The sequence below is a fragment of the Argiope bruennichi genome, chromosome 2 (assembly GCF_947563725.1).
Source record: "Argiope bruennichi chromosome 2, qqArgBrue1.1, whole genome shotgun sequence".
NCBI classification, from domain to species: domain Eukaryota; kingdom Metazoa; phylum Arthropoda; class Arachnida; order Araneae; family Araneidae; genus Argiope; species Argiope bruennichi.
The window spans coordinates 42,618,881-42,642,048 of record NC_079152.1 but is presented as its reverse complement, the minus strand read 5'-3'; the positions used below and the strand labels follow the sequence as shown (position 1 = coordinate 42,642,048).

Here is a 23,168-nt window from a genome sequence, read left to right as displayed (position 1 = left end):
GTGTTACATATTCTTGCCTAAACTTACTTTGACTGACTTCATGAATAAATTTAGACACATATTTTGTATACAACTCATTATGAACTGGAATGAAGTACAATGAATCTGCTATATGATACTGGCTGTTAATTGTCACGAGAATATTATTTTTTCTCCCTGTTGGAGATAGACATAGGAGTAGGTTCTACTTGTTGAATCTAGATTGTACTCATTATTACTTGTTTCATTGTTGATATAATTCAGTTCAGTTTAATTAACACCATGGATGGACCTTTCCAGTGAGTTAATCAGAAAGGAGAGCCATGGTAGATAGGTAAGAAAATCTTTGCTTCTGGTTTGGAAGATTAGCAGATTTCAGGCTTAAGGGGCAGACATTTCGTTGGTTTTATCTGGTGGCCTTTGGGAGAATCTTTGCTTTTGCATGGATGTTTTTAGATTCGAGACTGATAGAAATTTAATTGGTCATCAACTATGCAGCATCTGAATCTTCCTACCTCTCTAGAATGTAGAAAGAATGACTTTCTATGTTCCAGCTGTTATTGGAGAGACTCGTTAGGACAACTTTCTACATTCTAGCCAATTGAATGTTTAAATCTCAAAATTAACCATTCTTCTGCTAGTGTCATATGGATGTTTGGAGAGATGCTGGGTAGCGCCTTGACCATGGTCCATTCTGGATTAGCCTTCCTTTATCTTGAAAAAGAGATACAATCTTATCAAACCATTTATTTGAAAGAAATGTGTCATTTGTTGCACATTTATAGTCTGTACTTGCCTTTAAATGCAGATGATTTTTTTAACAATTAAAGAATTTTCTTTCAAATAGAGTGAGAAATAATGCCAAATAGTATGATGGTAATGAAATGATTTTCTAAATCTTGTATTACACTGATAATGAAACAACACAATGAGAAGGTTACAGCGTCTTCTATGTCATTTGTAGCCTTTTTGTAGATGTACTCAATAAATGAATGGCTTTGTTATGGAACGCACAACACTATAATTGACTTGATACTAAATTTTGAATGCAGTTCGTATCTAATCAGCAGCTGGCTTAGTGCTTTTTTGAGTTCTTTTCTTTGGCTTTTCATCCTCGCCTTCAGAAGAGTTGTGATTGAATTCCCAGTATTGATCTCCAGAGTCTCCATTCTTGTCCTCCCAGTTTAGTTTAATCGTGGACCTCTCGCCTTCTGTTCTGTGGTGCTTTTCAACGAGTTGTTCTGGCCCTCCCATGCGGTAACCATACTCGTAGGCATCATCTCGGGGAACATTGGCGTAACTGTGGGAAGAAATGGGACAATGAAATAGATTATTTTTAAGATTACCTTTTTTATTAGAATACTAGAAGGTGATTTTTTTTAAAAAATTATATAGTCTAGCTGGATTCCCAAATTGTGTATGTACCGTGAGAAGATATTAAATGCATATGCATCTAATTTACAGTTTACAAAAGTGTGATGTGAGTTTAAAATATCCATTCTAGCCACATGATCACAACTTGACAAAAGAAAAAGTGCAATACACAAACAAGTAATCTCTGCCGAGTGACGACGAAACGAAACATCTTTTCAAGTGTGGATGACGTATATATATATTTATATAAACGAATTTTTGCCACAATAATATCTATTGATGTACGTCGTATTTGTTGCTCCAGTCTTAGTTTTTCTTAAGGTTACATTTCTATGTAATTTCTCAGACGTGTCCGATATTTTCAGGCACTCTTTCGCTATGAATGTTTATATCAGTTTGGTGGCACATTAAATTTGAAGCTCTTTATTATTCCTATAAATATTAGGTAAAAATATTTGTTTTCTTTCTCTTTTTGACGCATTTTCCGAATGAACGTGTATGTGTTTATCACTGAAAAAATTCATGGAATATGAAGTGGGTTACAATATTTAAAAATTAGGAAATCCTTATATTAAAGAATCTAAAATAATTTTTTCTAAAATTCACTACTGTCAGTAAATGAACAATTCATGGAAACTAAATTTTGAAAATATAATAATATTGTCTATGAGAACACATAAACACGCACAATTACAAAACTTAAGCATATCAAGAAGTAAGTGAAAAATCAGCAAATAAATCCCAATCCACAAACCTGAAAAATAAAAAAAAGGACGAAAAAGAAAACGATTAGAAAAAAAGGACAAGATTCCATAACAGGTTCAACAATGGCTAAAACAAAGTAAACTTTATTTTTCTAATTTTGTTTATGTTCTCGTATATTTTGTAAAGATTAAGTATTGTAATTGCTAAAAAAATTCGAACCGGAGATTTTGATGAATCTACGTTTTAACCCTCCCTGAGTTCGAAAACACATTTTTGGAAAATGTTGTTTGTCTGTAACAAATAACTGAAAAACGCTTTGAGCTAAATGTATGAAATTTGGTATCGGTTTTTATGCTAAATTTGTCGATTTCTATCAAATTTTGTAAAAAAAGAAAGAAACTTAGTTCAGAGGACATCTGTTTATCTGACTGTTTGAATATAAGTTAATTAGATAACTACAAAACGAAGCGAGCTAGATAGATGAAATTCAATGCACGAATTTATCATCTTTAGCATAGACACCTACCTAATTTTGAGCCAAATGCTACAAGTTGTTGGCCGTCTGTTCGTCTGTGCTTTTAGGAACATGTTAACGCGTCAACTCATAAACGGAATAACTTAAAATATAATTAATTTGATATGGCATTTTTTGACTACAAATGTAGTTTTGTGTCAATTTTTTTTTGTTTTAATCGTTTGGGAAAAACGCATCTAAAATACAAATTCAATTTTCGGATACTATTTACCATTTGTCACGAATTAATCGCCAAAAAATTCTCCTAAGATGGCACTATAGATTCAGTAAAAGTGCACAATTCACGCCAAAGCTTGATATTTCGTGAATATTGTACACCAATGTCATGTAAGGCGTTGTCCGGCATGACAAGTTTATTAGAGGAAGTTTGTGGGAACCATTCCCACTGGTTTTAGATTAACAATTGCTATTAAAAGAATGAAACAATCTCTTGATGTTAAAATTTAGAGATTGATTGTTTACATTTGACCAAATTTTACTAAGAAAAAATCATCGAAATAATGAGACCTCTTTTAATAAAGTCATTCAAGACTATTTCTGTTTTGTTTAAGATTTTTTACTATATCGTCTAGGAAGTAAGTAAGAGAAAATGTAATTATTGAAAAATTTGCCGTCGACATTTTGATAAACCTTCATGTTTTTAACTCATGTTTCAAACTCTCCGAGTTTGTGTAGACGGAATCCCTCCCTCCTCCACTTTTTTTTTTTTTTTTTGCATTATATTTGTGTGAATACGATAACGCAAAAACAATAGTTAAGACGAAAGAGATTTGTCACATAATCTTAATAGCAAAATAGTTCAATTTCTATAATTTTGTGTCGAAACTTTTCAATATCTGATTATTTGTCTGCTTTGTGTATATGAATATAATAACCCATAAAGATGGATGAAAGTAACCATTGCCAGAAATAGTTGCCTTTAACGACCAGCTTTTCGTTAGGTATATTAACTTTCTTGATTGCTAATATCATTAACACATTCACTGCCACGGTTCAAGCCTGATATCTGGGCTTTCTGTCTAATTAGATGATCCCTTCTTTGCTATCTTTTAACTGCAGCAGAGAAGGTGTCATCTAATAATATAGATGGCTTGGTACAATTATATATTATCTGCGACGCGCCAGAGCGTCAGTGGCAGCGAATGTGTTAATATGGACTGCATTTATTTAAAATTTCACTTTGTTATTTGATAAATTTGAAAATATGAATTTAATGAAGTAAATCTATTATTGCTCGTACGAATTAATAAGTGTGTATTCCACGAATTAAAATATAAATGAATATCCTATTTCCTAGTTAATGTCAAAATGAATTTATTTAAATTATGCAATTGGATGGTTTAATCGAAAGATGAAATGAGTGTGACATCATATCAATAAAAATATTACAGGTTGAAAGTATATCAAATTACATATAAAAAATTCATTAACATTAGAGAAAAACAATTGTATAGAAAAAAAAATGTTAGCATCAAAAATGTAAATTTTTAAGATAGCATATAAAATAGATGGAATAAACAATGATTTTAATTTGCTATATGATGAGATAATTCTAATTTTTTTTTCAATTTAAAAGTCATTTGTTACTGTTTCTTGTAATTATCCTTGGGACGATTGGCGTGATTTTATCATGCTTGGCTAGAAACCTGACATAAAATCTTAACAAATCCATCTCTTGGAAAGACAGTTCATGAACGGCACAACAGTATGTCGATTTTTTAATGTTTCTTGGAAATTGATTAGAAATCTCTTACTCGACTGATTGTAGACATTTTAAAAAGTTGTAAGCATTTTTAAGGCAAAAGAAAATTGAAAAAAAAAAATCTTTTACTGAAGAAAAGAACTTTAATTACATTATGTAATTATTATTAGTTAAAATAGTTTTTCAAAGTTTACAAACACTTTCTGAACCCTCCTCACTTGAAGCAAATGCAATAAAAGACGAGAAAGATATATTTGGAACTTAAAACCGCAATTTATAAGCACTATTTGCCTCGTTTAGTTTTGCAGTCCATATGAACTAAATAATAAAACTTCATGGCTCTTGAAAATAAAAGAGAGGACATAATAACAACACCTATTACTATCGTATGGTTATTACTTCATCCTAACAGAATAAGTTTAGATTTATAACAGAACTTAATGTCACACTTATAACAAAGAAAATGGCGTTGAGAATTTCCTTTTCCTTTGTTTGAAAAACTCAATTAATGAAACAAATTCGTACAAAAATCTAATCTTAACCACAAATATATTTTGCCTTTCAGAGTTTTCCTTCAAACCTTATTTTTAATAAGGCAAACTTTTCTTCAATCACTTGAATTTTCTATTATTTATTAATTTTGATTCCTTGCTATTAAGGGGGGGGACAAGCTAAAGATCCTAATTAATGCATTAAAACCAGGTGGAGTAGTCTCTCCGAAACTTACTCGCATACTCTCTACCTCCCCCGTTCATAAAACTGAATACCTTGGGCAAGGCCGTAAACGCCACGAGCTTTTGATTTTTAATTAATAATTTTAATTAAATTTTTTATGCCAACAACACATAAGAGTTGTGTGCTTCGTAATATAGTAAGCAAAACAGGTCCTTTCGTATTAATTGCATGTCATTGGCGAACAATAACTACGAAGACGGGTCTTTAGCATAAATCTAAGGTGTGATCTTTGGCAATTTTTTTGGCGACTAATCGCTGGCAATGATTAATATACAAAGTCTAGAAAAATAGAATATGTGTTTTGAGTGATTTTTTCCGGACTGATTGCAACCAAAATTTGATATAGAACGATATTAGTCGCAAGTTCACCTACCAAATTTCATTGTTTTAAATCATTAAGCTTTTGAGTTATTAAGCTAACATGCACGCGAAAGTACAGAACGACATATGATTTTATGACATATGAATGACATTTATTAATATGAACGACGGCACACAGACTTCCTCTGAATGGATTTCATTCGATGAACGTTTACGAACCTAGTGACAAATTTCATTGGTCTTGCTCAAGATAATTTTGAATAACCGTGTTCGTTGAAACGCAGACAATAACGAAAAAACATGTTTTTCGGACTTGGAAACGTGAAGATTTTTCAAACTCTCGAGTTCGAATTCTTTGACTGTTACATACTTTCTCTTCATATATGAAAAAGTAAAGATGATAGAACAAAAAAAAAAAAAAAAAAAAAAAAAAAAAAATGCGATATAAGGATATTCCTTTTTTGTGTTTACAGACAGACAGACATAGTTCCAAAAACGTGTTTTTCGGATTCATGAAGGTTTGAAATGTAAAGATTCGTTAAAATCTGGAGTTCGAATTTTTTGGCGATTCTTTCTATTTGCATACTTTATATATGAGAAAATAAAAATCATGGGACAAAAAATTGCAATTTGGGAAGATGCAATTTTCGAATTGTAACTTTCAGGTCGTTATTTTTTGATAAATTGGAGCATTTTTCTGAGAGATTTAATGTGAGTTCATGGAATTTTCACAATTATTGTAAGAAAATGAACAACACAAAAAGTAGAACAATGATTTATCGATTTCCCTGAGTATTTTAAAAATTTGTAACCTAATTAATTTCAGACATAAAAGAAACGGAAATTTTTTCAATATAAATTGAATAATTCTTTTAATCATAAATTCATTAATGCATTAAAAAACGTAATTCTATTTTTGGAGCAATGGCCTTTCCTTTTTATGCTTATTTTGCGCGAGGAAGAGTTTTGTACAGTAGAAAATGAATGCCCTTTGGTTTTCTTAAAATATTACATCAACTCAAGCGTGCAAGAGAGAGAGAGAGAGAGAGAGAGAGAAAAGCTTACAGGAAATAAAAAGAACTGTTTTCTTAATTAAATCGTTTTCTTCTTTTTATATCACGTTCATATACAATGCTTAACTTCTCTCCAGCGCTTTTTTGCCCAACGTTCTATTTTATCTTTGAGTTTGCAAATTGGCTCTTAATTAGAAAGCGGAAGTAACATTTCTCAGTGAGTAAATATAAACAATGAATGGAAAGTTAGAGAGAGTAATTTTCTTTTTGTCTTTAGAAAATGGTATTTGACTTGAAGGAAATAGTTAAACATTCATTCTCTTTTACATTTAAGTTATTGATTTTTGTGATAACTGCTCAAAATGTCAACGACATTATTTTGTTAGCCGACAATGTTTATAGTTTTGCCCTCACTCCATTATTTTCTTTATTAATTCTAAAGGCAACATTTCTATTTTAATTATATTATTTTAATTTTTTACATTTTCTAATTTAATCTGTAAACAGGCATATTATATGTCGGTCTGTATATTTGCATACATGTAAATACACTAACTCAAAAACGCAGTGATTTAGATAAATGAAATCTATCAGATTTTTCGGTCAAAATTAAAATTTTATGTTATACATGGGTTTTAAATGGTTGGAAGAAAGGTTTACAAGAGATGTACTCAATTTTTTACATTATGTTAAGAAACATAAAATGCTCGTGCGGAATTCTAAAAACAATCTGAGCATTGTTAGCATTTACGATTTTACCCTAAGTCCACAGCTTTTATAAGGGAGTTAGAACACCCTTTATTGGAGAATATGCTAAAAAATTTCGGGGAGATCATTCACTGGTTTTGTTGTTGAAACATTGAATCGAATGAATCAAATTTCAGATTTTTTTACGGAAGAAATTAAAAATAAGTATAATCTTGAGAATTACTTACAGAAAAAATCCGTCCTTGTCTTTATGGTTTTCCATTCCCCAGTGGTAAGTGGCAGCAGCGGTCATCATTTTTTCTCTTGTTGATCTATGCTTTCTTGATTTCTTTTCATTTTTGTTTCCCTTTTTACCATTTCGCTTGTTGCGTCTTCCTTTTGAATTTTTAGACGATCTTCTCTTTGATTTCTTTCTTTCGCTGGACACTTCATTTTGTGGCTCTGACAATTCTCGGTAACGTGACGGTGCTTCTGGATTTAGATTTAAATCTTTTTCAAAATGACCTTCTCTGTATTGGTTTGCGTCAGGATGGTTGCTTTGCTTTAAATGCTGTATTGGAGCAGTGACTACTCTTAGTTTTGGCTGGTGACTATTCTCAGGACCTTTATCTTCATTCGAATTTGAATAAGATGAAGGTGGTCGAGATGCTTGTTCTGTGGGTCTTGTTATTTCTGAAGATTTGTCTTTATACTGCTGTTGTGGAATGCGCTCTCCCTGTGGATAGGTGTGAGGATGAAAATCTTCTTCGACAGATCCTTCCGTTTCGAAGTGTTTTCCATTTTGATTTGGTGACTTCATGTTATTTACATTCGTTCCAGCATGAGGACTGTCATGGTAGGTTGGAGGTGATCTTCCTGCATCAGAATGTTCTAAACCTTGGCGATGATGAGGTGAAGGCATACTATTTACATGTGGGTCACTTTGAGAAATGTCGGAATCAATAGATCGATGGCAATCTGGTTTTGGGCCATAGGCAGCTGGAGCTGACATGGGACGAAAACCACTTTCGAATCGAATGTGACGTGTCTGGTCTTGAGGAGATATAAAATTTGGGTTTTGGTTTTGCGGAATTGTATTTGGTTCTTCAGCTGATGATACTGGATGCGTTGGTGTAAATTCTTCAGAACTTGTTTTTACTTCTGGTTCATAAGGAGAAATCTCAGGTGCATTGCTTTGGTAGATTGATTCATCATGTTCGTACATTGCAACTTGATATTTATGTTTCCTCTCGTATTGGAAGGTTTCAGGATTTTCTTTTTCTTCACCATATGGTTCGACTGGCTCTGTGTTTTGTTCATGAGAATATGGATGATTGATTGGAGGATTCAAGTTTTCTTGCTCTGAAATGGGTTCTTGAGGCGAATATTCATGGCTTGATGTTATCATGGGAGGATTTATATTTTTCTGTTCAGTAATGGGCTCTTGAGGTAAATACCTATTGTGATTCACTGGATAAGGATTCAAGTTTTCTTGCTCTGAAATGGGTTCTTGAGGCGAATATTCATGGCTTGATGTTATCATGGGAGGATTTATATTTTTCTGTTCAGTAATGGGCTCTAGAGGTAAATACCTATTGTGATTCACTGGATAATCATTAAATTGTTGCGAATTGTAGTTTTCATGAGATCTATGATGTTCAAGAGGCGCAGTAACAGGAATAGGATTATTTATATTTAGTTTAGCTTGAGGAACCGGAGCAACTGGTAAATGGTCTTGATCTAATCCGGATGTTTGATCGAACCCTTTTTCTTCAGATGAGCAATCGGAATCCTCTTCTGATGAGTCAGAGTTGAATTGATGAGATTCTTGTTCCTTGAAACTAGGTTGTCTTTGTTGGTGCAGAGCACTTGAATGATATCCATTAACATTCGTTTGAAATTGTCTGTATTCATCATGTTCTGGTATGTCTCTTTCTCGATGTTCATAGCTTGTAGGCGGTGATTCCCTATATTGTTCATCACTGACTTTTAATGCTTCTCGTAGGTGTTTTTCATAAACTGGAGGTGGTCGTCGAGGATTTTCATTGTTTTGCGGCTGTGCGTATTGATGGTGTCCAGGGGGTGCAATTGGCCGTAAGTTCCGATGCTGCTTTTCATTGATTACTTCTGATTCTGGAATAGGATGCACTAGCAACAGTTTTGGTTGTTGTTCGAAATTCGAAGATGGATGATGTGCAATATTTGAATACACTATTGGGTAACCATCTTCAAGGTACAAAGGGTGAGTCTCGTAATCTGGACTGATGTAGACTTCACTAGAAGGAGGAATATAATCTTCATTCATTTTCGGAGAGTTTCGAGTTTTAGTCGATTCAAATAGACCTGGAAACAGAGCTGGATCGTATAACATTCCATCCATACCTTTATAAAAGTATATGCTTCCACCAGGAACTGCAAATTTTTGTTTGGAGTATGCCTGAGGAGGCTTGTTTGCTTCGCTGGGAACATTTCCGCTTTGAGGATGTATTTGAGACGGTTTATTTCTGTTATGGTACACATATTCTTTCTGAGAATAAGGTTTGGATGGTATGGAATTGTCATGATATACGTTATCGTTTTGTGGTAATGGGGGAGATGGTATATGATTATTACTATAAGCAGTCTTATGATGTTTATGAGAATGTGGCGGCTGTTTGGTATCTTCTGATGAATCAGTTTCCCCCTTATTTTCTTGTTTATTTTTCTTTATAAAGGCTTCTGCTTCTTTTTCAATACGTGCTTTATAATCTTCGTCCAAGAATTTTCCTAAATCACTGTCTGTTTCTGTGTACACATCTGAAGGCGGACCTTCACCGGAGTGCTCAGCACTTGAATAAGACTCATCATTACTGTGTTGACGTCGTTGTTTATTTTTTATTATTGAGGATTTGTTATTGGTTTCTCGTACCATCTTCGCTTGTGGAACTACAAAATTTAGTTGAACACTTGAAATCTCTGGATTTGTAATGAAAGATCTAGATTGAACAATTGCTGCTGGCTTCGCTACGTTTGCACTTTTACCATCTTCAATTTCGAACCCTATAAATTCAGGAGGCAATTTCCATATTCCTAGCAAACGAGTTTCCTCTTCGGTTGCATTGGATGGCATGATAATTCTTTGCTTTTCATCATAACTTTTTCTAGATTTAATATCCTGCACATTCCTTGGAGGCGAGCTGTGTTCCCACTTCCGAGTTCTGTCTGAAGTTTTTATTTGTTCGGATGGTAATGTTTCCAAACTATCATCTTCTTCGGCCTTTTTCAAATAGTTTTCTTGTTTTGATTTTGGCAATTCCTCGTTTTTTTCATGCATCTTTTGTGATTCTTTTTCAGCGTTTAATTTTACAGTTAAAGAAGATGACGATGAATTATTATTATCATATATTTCCTGAAACGGATGGGCGTCTTTTGTCTTTTGATGTTTTAAATTTTTCATTGAAGTATCATCCGCATATTTAAGGCTTCTATCCGTGAGTTCCGCAATTCGCGCAGCCATTGCTTCTAAATCCCTTTCATTGTTAAAATTTCCGTTATTTTTTCTTGCTGAAATTTGGCCTGGAGTAATGAGGGCATTCTGATTATTTGGCACCTGCATTCCATCATTGGATTTTTGGCTGACAGTTAACATTATAGCAATTGCAAGAGACATATAAAACAACAGGATCTGAAAGAAAGGGAATATATTTCATTACTCTATGGTAATTTGAATAAACAGTAAACTATCCACATATACTTCCATGTTTCAAAAATCTCTATAAATAAATTTTTAAAAAGAAATCTTAAATTTTCAATAGAAAATCAGTTTCTGTATATCGAATAAAATTTCTACACATCGAAAAAAAATTTTGAATAGAAAAATTATTATGACATATCTGTCATATTGCTTTCTTATCATGCTAGATATTCTATATGGATGCCAGATCGGTGATCCCCGACCTTTGTAATGATATAAAGACTTTGGCGAACAAAACTTAAGGTTTTGGCAAGTACAAAAAGTTTAGCTCTATCTTTTTAGGAATCGAAATCCGGAGTTTTTTCCGGAAAATTCCATATCTTGTTTGAAAACCTATATAAATACGAAATCATGAAGCGATTAAATTGATTCTCTCTTTAGAGCGTCATCGTATGCTATCGGATGCGCCTAATACTATTGTACTTTACTTTGGTTTTATTCAAAATTTGATAGATATTTACATATTTGGTGTAAAGACCATATATCAAATTTTATCTAGAAAAAAAGTCCAAAGCGAGTTTGAATTGTTTTTGTCACAGACAGAACGGACATAAAGCCAAAAATGTGCTTTTCGAACTCAGTTATGACTAAAATATGGAAATTCGTCGAAGTCTCCAGTTTGATTTTATTGATGATTACATTATTTTCTTCATACTTCATAGAATACAAAACGAGATAAAGAATAAAGACTCAACAAAAAAAGTTTGGAATTTCAAGAAGAACGGTATAAATTTTTTTGGATAATCATTGTTATTTGCACATTTATTAAAATAAATTTTCTTAATAGTTTAATTCTGTTAAGCCTTTTTTTAACCTAAAAATAATGTGAATAATTTTCATAATAAGAAAGCGATTAAAAAATTTCTGCACATACAAATTTTTATTTATCGAAATTACAATATACAGGAAATTTTCCCAGGTATTTAAATTAAGATAGAACTGTATAATCCAATTACAAAGAGAACGTTTATTGGTTTATAGTTGTTTCATGATCATGCTTCAGTTTATTTTTTATAGAATATTTGCAAGTTTCCGAAAAGAATCTAAATATGATGAATTTATTTAAATATTTTGTCAAATTGTTGGCTAGATTAATAGAGAAAAATTTCAAAGATTTATTGCATACGGACCCTTTTTAGGTGACCAGTCGGTTCGCCAGGAATTTTTGGTAATGTTTAATTTCAATTCACGTTTGTTCATATTTCGATGTTCATGATATTTTTTCAACAATTTTTCAGCATAAAATTGTGATAGAACATTAAATTAATTTCTTGTTCGTAGTTCGATGTTCATGATTCTTTCAACAATTTTTGAGCATAAAATTGTGATAAACATTAAATTAATTTCTTGTTCGTAGTTCGATGTTCATGATTTTTTCAACAATTTTTCAGCATAAAATTGTGATAGAACATTAAATTAATTTCTTGTTCGTAGTTCGATGTTCATGATTCTTTCAACAATTTTTGAGCATAAAATTGTGATAAACATTAAATTAATTTCTTGTTCGTAGTTCGATGTTCACGATTCTTTCAACAATTTTTCAGCATAAAATTGTGATAGAACATTAAATTAATTTCTTGTTCGTAGTTCGATGTTCATGATTCTTTCAACAATTTTTGAGCATAAAATTGTGATAGAACATTAAATTAATTTCTTGTTCGTAGTTCGATGTTCATGATTTTTTCAACAATTTTTCAGCATAAAATTGTGATAGAACATTAAATTAATTTCTTGTTCGTAGTTCGATGTTCATGATTTTTCAACAATTTTTCAGCATAAAATTGTGATAGATATTAAATTAATTTCTTGTTCGTAGTTTGATGTTCATGATTCTTTCAACAATTTTTCAGCATAAAATTGTGATAGATATTAAATTAATTTCTTGTTCGTAGTTCGATGTTCATGATTTTTCAACAATTTTTCAGCATAAAATTGTGATAGAACATTAAATTAATTTCTTGTTCGTAGTTCGTTGTTCATGATTTTTCAACAATTTTTCAGCATAAAATTGTGATAGATATTAAATTAATTTCTTGTTCGTAGTTTGATGTTCATGATTCTTTCAACAATTTTTCATCATAAAATTGTGATAAACATTAAATTAATTTCTTGTTCGTAGTTAGATGTTCACGATTCTTTCAACAATTTTTCATTATAAAATTGTGATAGACATTAAAATCGTGATATTGTGAATAGCATTGTTTTCGATCTGTTTATTGTGCACATAAACCTATCTAATGAGGTGGAACCTTATAGTGTTATTGTATCATTAAACGTTTAATTGTCCAATTAATATGTGGCGTATTGAAATAAGTGAGGATAGAACCTGGGACCTTGTGGTTCACAGTCCAGTAACATAACCACAATACAAAAGCAATTGCTCGGGTAGCGTCGCTGTTAACTGGCTTATAAGCTTTCACCACAAATATATCTTCTAATGCCATGTCCTCTTTCACGGCACATTTACTTTATTTTCCTTATCAACTTTACTTTCCTCGTCATCTTATATCAACTGTGCAAACAATAAACAGAATCTTCCTTTAATTCCAACAATCTGCTATTAAAACTTTATCCAATCAAATTTTTATCTTATCTAATTCAATCCAAGAAAATTCCGTTATTAAATATTTGACGTAACACTGAAAATTTCAAATTCATTGCAACTATGGAATGTTTTGTTTAAAATTGTATTAAAAATGTTTTTTTTAATAAATTGTCTAAATTCGGAAAAAATTACACGACAAATAAGTATGATCAAATAGAAATTTTTTTAAAAATTTTGAAATGGTGTAAAATTTATTTTTGTGAAATTATATTGTCACGAAGATATAAAGAACTACCCTCTTAATTAAAAAAAAGCAATTAGATTTATGAGAACTATGAGAAATAGAACTTCTATAATATCTCGTGAATATCAAAATAGCATTATTTCCATCAATGATAATATAAAACACATTAAAGTTACAAACAAATCAAGAAACAGCAAGAAATTAATAAACTTTAAAAATTTTATTCGATGAAACTGTTTCTTTAAAAAATGTTTTTTAGTATTCGTAATTTTTAAATAAACAAAAAAACCTTTTCTATAAGAATATATTTAAGATCTTTAAACGACATACAGATCACTACAAACATGTCCAACACAATATATTTTAATATTCCAGAATGAAGAGTTGACAAATTTCATTTTCAACATCTATCATAATTATTAGACATTTGCTAAAAAGTAATTCTTTTTTTTTCATATAATTTTTTTAAAAACTAAAATTATTTTCAAATTGTATCATTCCTATTTGAAATGAGGTATTTCAAAACTGATCGATCTGAGACATCCGAACTAATTCAAATTTATAAGAAATAGGCTTAAATAGTAGTTCATTTGTCTTTTAAACGAAAATAATGATACATAATTTAATTAAAATTTCTAAGAGACATTTAAGAAGCCAATCAGTCAAATAATTTAAATTATCGTTAATATTTTCATTCCATAAGAATGGCAACAATGAATATAAGATAACTTTTTTAATGTGTAGAAACATATTTTTTGAAATAACAAATATTATCATTTTGAACAACGGTCAAGAAATTTCACTAATAATGCATTTTCCAATTTTTTCTCCAAATTAAGAAAAGGACAAATTCAAATTTATTAGAAAGAGGTTTAAATAGTTGTTTATATATCATTTAAACACAAATAATGCCATACAATTTAATTTAAACTTTGCAAACGATATTCCAGAAACAAATAAATCAAACGATTGAAATACTCTATAATATTTTCATTCAATAGGTACGGCAACAGTGAATATAAAATAACTTTTTTAATGTGTAGAAGCATATTTTTTAAAATAATAAATATTATCTTATTAAACAATGGTCACAAAATTCAACAAAAATCTTTCATCTATTTAAGCGAGTTCGCAAATTGTACAGACTAAGTCTATGGCAAAGGATACTGACGTGCTCTGATTGGTTTAAGCCTTGGCATCTTTTTGGCAATGTTTTGCCAAAAAGATGCCATACCGAAATCTATTTTTATAAAAATAAAAATTTGTGAATTTATCCCCCCCCCCTTATTTTTTACGGTTTACATGTAATATTAATCTGGAATACATATACAGCAGAAAGGATCAAATCCTGAAACCTAAATTCAGGAAATATAAAAATTACAATTTATTAAAAGTATTTTTGTGTGTGTTTCTTCTTAATATTATTTTGAGATAACTAAAAATAATTAGCTACTAAATCACATATTCCATTAAATCTTACATATTTATACGTTTTGGGCATTAAGTAATCATCTCCCCATATGTAGTTGTTGATGGGAAAGTAACAAACGTTCAGCAACAAGTTGCAATGACTGCATAAATTATCTAAAAAAAGCACGGAAATCATAGAAAAATAAGAATTATTTCATTGCTGCATCATATGTTGAGTAATTACTTTCATTTAATTTTTATACTTATGTGCATAAACAATATTAGTTACTTGTATTACTAGTATTATTAGTAATATTTATTATTATTATTATTAATTAGTATTAGTAGTATTATTAGTAATATTTAGAGAAAACAATTATATTAATAAAAATTAGATCGAGTTGATAGTCACTCGTATCTTCCATAAAACTAATGAAAGGTACAAGGTTTGAGCCAATAAGCGAAAACTACACTATTATGAATGAAAAACATTGGCAAAAAGATGCCAAGGCTTAAACCAATCAGAGCACGTCGGTATCCTCTGCCATAGACTTAGTCTGTACAATTTGCGAACTCGCTCTATTTAATGGTAAGAAATGAACTGCTATATTTCTAATAGACTATTAAAATACCAAATTATGCTGCCATATTTGATTTTTTTGCCCTTGATTTGTTATTTAAATCTTATTTCAGATCAGTTAAACAGCCTTCTGCTGAATTAAGATTGGATTATATAAAAGAAACAAAACATGCTCCGTATGATAAACTGTGCAGTCATTTTGTTTTAGAAATCAAGTGTCAAAGATTGTATATATCAACTCGACATTTTAATTACCAGATTTAATCTCTACTAATAATAAAAAAATGTGAGCATGTGTTGGCTGTGTGAGGATAAGAGAAACTATTTAATGTAAAGTTACTAAATTTGATAAGTATAGTTCGGAAAGCAAAAATTTATTTCCAAGCGATTTTTAAAAAAAATTTTAACTAAAAAGTTAAGCAAAAGTTTAGAGTTGTACCACATTAACTACAAAAAACATTACTGATCAAAAACTGTTTTTACGCCATTTTAAAATTCAGAAGAAAAAAAAAAAACTGATACCAATTTAGCTGTCGTAGCTTTCTTTAGTTTTGGCATATTTTCTTATACAATTTTCAACAGTAGTTTCTATTTATTGAAATGAATTTCAAACGGTTTTCATTGTTTCATCAAATATTTAATAATTTATTTTTTCTATTGTTGATTGCTAAGGAAGGAATCTAATTATTATTTAAGCAACTTCTATGAATTAGGAATTGGAAAAATAAATTACATTACAGCCAAAAAACAATTTGCAATTTGCTCAAGACAGATTGCCCAAGCAAGTATATTTTTAATGGCCCTATAATGTCATGGCACTCGATTTAACAAGGAAGGTTCATGTACATACAGAAGAGGTGTTTACGTTGTTGTAATGTATATCATAATTTGATGCTTAAAATTGATTTGTTAAGGGAATCATGGACAAATCATGTATTAGAAATTTAACCAAAAATGAACACAATTCAATATTCTGTACGAATCATGTAGTTGGTTGCCATAGGTAGGTGGTATGCAAAATAAAAGCAATATATATATCAAGTATATTTTGATTTTTTAAAAAAATAAATTGACAATTCTAATTTTGTACAAAAAATAATAAATCGAAAAACAATAGTGGAAATACATATTATAGTTGAATTTGACAAAATTAAACCTCTTTTATATAGAATTTTTTGAAGATTCGATTTCTTTTTGTCTTTTTGAATTTTATATATTCTAAATAATAATGTTGATTCGTATTTGTTTAATTCAAATATCCGGATAATATTGATTGATAATTTAATTTCATCAGTTTCAAATATCCAAATTTAATAATACAAGCATAATAAATTTTTATTATGAAACCATGAACAGGAATATTATTAATCAATTAAAAATGTAAAGAAAGGTGTTCATTTTAAAGAGCAATGTTAAATTATGGAGAACTCACCTCATTTGCATGTTTCATGTTTTGGTCTGTTGTCGAACGTCCCGTTGGAACTCCTCCTCAGTTCTGGCAAGCCGGGTTTCGAAAATCTCTTTAAACTTTCAACTTCTTATTTTTAGAGTTTTTCACGCAGGCTTCATTTCACAGTTTCCTTCGAACGTACAGAAGAGCCAGGCGGAGATCGTTTGGTCATGGAACGCTGAACATTACCATTATCGTCTGCTTCCTTTTCGGGATTGTCAGTGAATCCTTGATTATTTTGACGGTTCGTCATTATTAATAACCGGGCGACTATGGTTATTTTCTACCTTTTTTTTTTGCACTTGATTGTATGGAAGAGTTGTTATATTTTGGCGCTTGTTTCTTAAATGTCTGAAGGCAATTTTTTTCGTTATTTTGGGGGAAACGCTCACCTTTTATCGTTTGAAGTTTCCTCCGCTGCAAGTATCGGTATTGTAAAAGAAAGCGTGTGAAATTTTGTATCGCTTTAGGGACAAACAATTTTTGTTGATGTTCTTTTTTTTTTTTGGGAAAAATAAACAAACATTTGTCAGTTGTCTAACATATTAGAGGAAAGTAAAGGTTTCATGTTTTTAAATGTCTATGATTATGTTCGGAATAAATTTTTTGAAAAATTTTTTAAACACTTGTATTTATGAATTTTTGCATAAAATAGATTTAAAAATATTCTATGGAACAAACATAAAATTTTATATAAGAAAAATGTACCAGTTAAAAACCAAAAAATATTTTGAATATTAAAGTATATTTCATTTCGGTGAAAAAGTTGGTTTGGAAGTTTTATAAGTAATTTGCACAAAATTTTAGGGTTAAAAATATGATGCACTTCTATTCAGTCTTTAAATTTTCAGATTTGAGTGATAACACGAAATTTTCAACATTTTTGCATTATGAAGCATTAAAATAACCGTGAAAGCTTTTTAAATGAACAAACGGCTATTCTATCATTTAGAAATTGCAAAATATATTGAGAAATTATTATATCATTGAAATTATTATATTGTTCTTCTGAGTTCAAAGAAGTCGGGAATTCAGTGTAGCTCAATTAAAGTTCTGTACGAAGAATGCATTTTGAGTTCAAGAAACTGGATTATAAGAATACAGCAATCCTCGAAATTATCGGATTGGAATTACCGATTGGACCGGAATTACCAATCATTGGAAACTAATCATAAGAAGCTATCGCAAATTTACATTTTTCATAAGAAAACATATTTTCTTCTTCCTTTTGATTCTTCTGCTTGTATTCTTCTGTTTATATTCTTCTTTATTTTTATTCTTCTGTTTATTTATCTTTTAGAACTCACTACAGGATTCTACCAGAAAACCGTTTTGTAAGCATTGACTTTTTCTTCATACATTCTAGTATTTCCCATTTTCGTCTGGGAACTCATTTAAGCTGTCCTGTCCTGTATAATGGTACCATCCAATAATAGATTTGACATAATCTGTTTCACTATTGAGGTATTAACATATATCATTTTTTTTATTTAATTAGAAAAAAACTTTTCACCGCTTGAAAAATTAAAATATAAATATCAAGAGCAAAGTTTAGTTTTTCAATTCTACAAAATGGAATCTTCATCATAAAAAGAAATCGATGTATTGTTTACACTTCTTTTGGAGGTCCTAAAGCTCGAAATGCAAGGGCATTTCCAAAGTGAGATTTTCTTCTCTATACTGCGAAGCCCAATGGGTTTTCTCATATGTAAGATAATGACAAAATCTGAGCACTTATGACATTCATGGCTTTGACAAAGGCCTGCAATTTTAAGGAATGGCACTTTTGCTAGGGAGTATGCCAGAAATTTGGGAGGAAAATTCCCATCGGTTGATATTTATTATTTCGCAAAATTTAATTCAAATATAAAGTATTGTTTCAAAATTAATAATTACATTGTAAAAAGTCTGCTATGTAAAAATTAATTTTGAACAACGTACATAAATTTGCTTCAAAAATTTATACTGAGTTTCCAAAAATAATTTCAAAATCTATTAACATGTAGGCGAATTTAAATCGCGTCATGTTGTTTAATTAATTATCTGCCATATTTTTTTTCTAGTTGTTCATTAAAATGAAAAAGATCATTTAGAAGATAGTGAAATTTTGCTTAAAATTTCCGAATCGAACTAAACATTCGCTTTCTCTTTAATTGATTATCAAATTTTAATCTACTTAATGTTGGAACTTAAATATTTACCATTTATTAGCACGGGTCAGAATATGCAATGAAAATGTAAATAATGTTCAGTTTTTTTAATTAGAAAATTTAAAATATATGAATATATTTCTTAAAAAATGTTACTGAATTTAATATTTCAGAATTATTTCATAAAATGAGCCATATCAATGAATTGTTGATAATGTAAATATTTCTTTAATATTTTGCTACTAAGTTATTAAATTGACTGTTAAATATCCAATTAAAACTTGAAAGTAATAGTTAATACCCATATACGAGTTAAAAAAAATTAAGAATTCGAATTTTACTAAGAAATTTTTAAAATGTCGTCTGCAGTTTTATTATTTTTTATTTCATTAGAGTAAAAAACAATTTTAACGATTTTTGAATTCCGCAGACGATATCGATGAACTGTAACTTTAACTGAAAAAAAAAAGAAATTCTTTTTGTTTAATGAAAAGAAAACATAAATGCAATATCGTTTAAAAAAAATAACTGTTAACGAATGTTGTGGATCATCGTGAATTTCAAACTTTTATTTTTAGATATCGAGAAAGCAAATACCAATTAAAAATCAAAACTATTCTTTTGTATTTGATTACAATTTTCCTTCAAGAAGTCACTAATCTCTACAGAACAGACGACTTTTAAAGGTAACGTAAAGGAAAGCATGCAATTTATGTGATTTTATTGTAATTATGTTATTAAGATGATTTAAACATCGAGAATTAGTGTTTTGATGCTTTTTTTAAAACCAAGCAATGAACTACTTTCTCTGTTGATAAAAAGAGATTATAAATATATAGATGTTTTATAAATAATTTTTTTCAGATACTTTTTCTTGATGTAATTGATGTCGTTATTAATTTCTTTGCCAGATTTTTATTACAAAATCTGAATGCCGATATAAAACATGTAAAATATTAATTTCATCTCCAGCTGTATTTTCTGGTTATAAAAGTGTATTCAAATTTTACGTAAAAATTTCTTAATTGAATTAAAATTCTCTTTATTTTAATCGTTTTATTTAGTACCCCAAGTGCAACATTCTAAATATTACACTTAAAAAGATTTTTTTTATGATTCCATTTTAAGAAGGACTAACGAAAATGTAAGAACAATTTCAAGATATTGCTTTCGAATTTGAATAAATATTATTAAAATCACCGTTAAATATGAAAATTTTTTCAATAGAATGAAATCGGTGAAGAAATTCATACAAAAATACTTTATTTTTGCAATCTATAATTAAAAGGAAATTAATATTTTAAAAAATTACAGGCAATTTAAAAAATTATACAATTTTTCTATTTTGTTTATTTCCGCTTTTGAAATAATAATAATAATAAAAAATTTTAGCTGCTAGATGCTCTGTTAAACATGCATTACCTTCAGCTAAAAGAACGCAAAAATTCGGAAATCGTTTACTTTAAAAAATTGTCGATCAATTCATTGGCTGGAAGCCTTCCTGTTAAAGTTCAAAAATGGTACAAACACAGTGGAAGCATTTTGAGTCATTGAATTTTGTTTCTACCAATTACCATATTATTAAAAGATAACAAGCTTATTTAAAGATGATTAATAATTCCCTAAGAACCATTTATGAAGATTTTCTAACTATAAAAATATTATAGTTTTAAATTTAGGATAATTTACATTTCAAGGAAGTTGTTGTCAATGTAACTCGAAAAGCTTTAAACTTGCCAAACTTATTTGCTTAATCGTTGTAGAGAACAGAAACATTTATAATCAGACGTATAAGCAGCAGATTTTTTCCTCTTTTGTAATGCATATTAAAAATAATTATACAAGACAGTCCTTTAGTAACCTTCCATTTACAGTGCAAATAATTTTTATACTTTAAAATTTGAAATGGTCTATTTACTATATTATTAGCTGAAAATTATCAAGTGATTTTATTTCTGTTATTTACTCTGCTTTTAAAATGTTTCGGATTCATTCTAGTATTGGTTAAAATATTTTATATTGTACTGTTTTTATTTATAAGGAAGTACTTTATTTTATAAAAATTATACAGGATTATCTAACTTAAATGTTTAAGGATTAACTACTGAAGAAATTTTTTTTTAAGTTTTGAGTACAGAACTAAAATATGACCAATCAATTTTATTGAATCTTGAATTATTCGAAACTTCTATTATTATTCTATTCTTTATTCTCTGTTTTCCCATTAATTTTACCGAGTGTAGTTTCATGTTACCATTGGTCTTGATTTTAAAATGATTGATCCATCCTCAACTGTGGATAAAAATTCAATTTTGAACAAAGGACAACATTTCAGTGTTGGCAATTGGGCAAAATTTTTTTTTTAGAAATTAGTAAAAATCAGGAAAATAACAATTAAATTGATATAATTAAAAGGATGATTTTTTTTAAAATTACGAAACAAACATTAAATAAAAATTTATTTTTGTGCGAGACCATATTCAGAAGTTTTCATGGAAAAAAAATCAAAATTCAATTTAATTTTTAATTAATTAAAATTCTAATGAAAAAAATCGTTCCTAAGTGAACATTTCTTCCATCCAAAGTATGTATGTGCGGAATTTGGTAGTTTTAGATCAACTGATTCGGCCTATACCCCCATACACCAACACCCACCCATGCACAAAAAAATAAAAATAAAAGAAGGAAAGAAAAGTTTTAAAGATTGAAGCAGTTTTCTGCTATGCACTTTCTCATAGTATATTTTTATTAGATACTATTTATATTATATCTTGCGAAATTTTTGAATTGGAATACAATTTTTTTAATGGGTCATTTTCTGTATGCTTATAGATTATCACTTTGAAGCAACATGGTTAGTTTTGTTATTATCGAATTCCAATATAATAATTAAAATTTCTTTCTTTTTTTATTTTAAGGTTTTTCGGTATATATATACATTCAGAATATTTTTATAGTCTGTATAATTTTAAAGAAACAATATTTGGTTATTGGAGATTGTGTTTAATTTATTTAAAAAAAGGGCATGATTAATTTTTTTTTCTATTCGCACATACTTTACCGAAACATTACGAGTTTTCATGTAACTTATTTCTACGAAATTTTTTATAATTAACTTCATTATAAATATCAGCTAATCACAATGATTCTGGAATAAAACGCGTTACTCTGAATCTCGAGATTTGACATAACAGCCATAACAACATGTTTGTATCTATCAGCAAATATTATTTTTAACGAATTTAAATTCATTAAAATTGATAAAATTGGTTTATTGTGCTCACATAAATTAGAATCAGAATTTTTTTCAAGATGCAACTATAATTTTTTCTATTTCTTTACTTGTTTCCATAAATGAAATGATTCGATTTTATTAATAGATATGTAAATAAAATATTTTAATTATTTTATATATATATATACACACAGACATACACACACACACACACACACACACACACACACACACACACACACACACATATATATATATATATATATATATATATATATATATATATATATATATATATATATATATATATATATATATATATATATATAATTATTATCATTGTAATCATATTTCTACAAATGTACCGAATAAAATATTTCATTCTAATATATTTTAAATATTTGTAGATTAGATTCTTCAAATACTGACTAGGATATAAAAATTTGGCTAAAAGAGAATCTCTCCTTACATCGTTAAATCTTTGTGTAGCATACTATCAATATCTTACTGTTAAATTTAAAGCAAGATTATTTAAAAATTAAGGGCATTATATAAAGCAGAGTAATAATAAATTTATAAAATATTTCATTACTGCTATATTATCTAGTGACTCAAATATCTTTGAAATCGTTTAACAAGAAAAGTCTAGTCCTGTCAAAAGTTTTATGAAATCTGAAATTTAAAAATGAACATAAATATTAACATCGCAACAGCTTTCAAAGCTTTAAAAAATGCAGACGTTTTCTTTTTGAAAATTTGTTAAGCTAATT

General features: G+C 29.2%; 1 protein-coding gene across 1 annotated transcript; it reads right to left on the bottom strand.

Annotated features, from left to right (window-relative positions):
* Positions 1–167: 167 nt before the first annotated feature.
* LOC129962175 (uncharacterized) lies at positions 168–17,266 on the bottom strand. Its single transcript, XM_056075914.1, has 3 exons — positions 17,156–17,266; positions 7,300–10,715; positions 168–1,279 (listed from the first exon to the last, which is right to left on the bottom strand). The coding sequence occupies exons 1-3, from the start codon at positions 17,264–17,266 to the stop codon at positions 1,039–1,041; spliced, it is 3,768 nt and encodes a 1,255-aa protein (XP_055931889.1). The 3' UTR covers positions 168–1,038.
* Positions 17,267–23,168: the final 5,902 nt, after the last annotated feature.

Excerpts from the sequence above, each read along its gene's own strand:
- LOC129962175 (XM_056075914.1), bottom strand. The coding sequence starts at position 17,266 with ATGACGAACCGTCAAAATAATCAAGGATTCACTGACAATCCCGAAAAG. Across the intron at positions 10,716-17,155 it reads GATCTCCGCCTGGCTCTTCT|ATCCTGTTGTTTTATATGTC; the intron begins GTACGTTCGAAG and ends CCTTTCTTTCAG. Across the intron at positions 1,280-7,299 it reads GACAAGGACGGATTTTTTCT|TTACGCCAATGTTCCCCGAG; the intron begins GTAAGTAATTCT and ends TTCTTCCCACAG.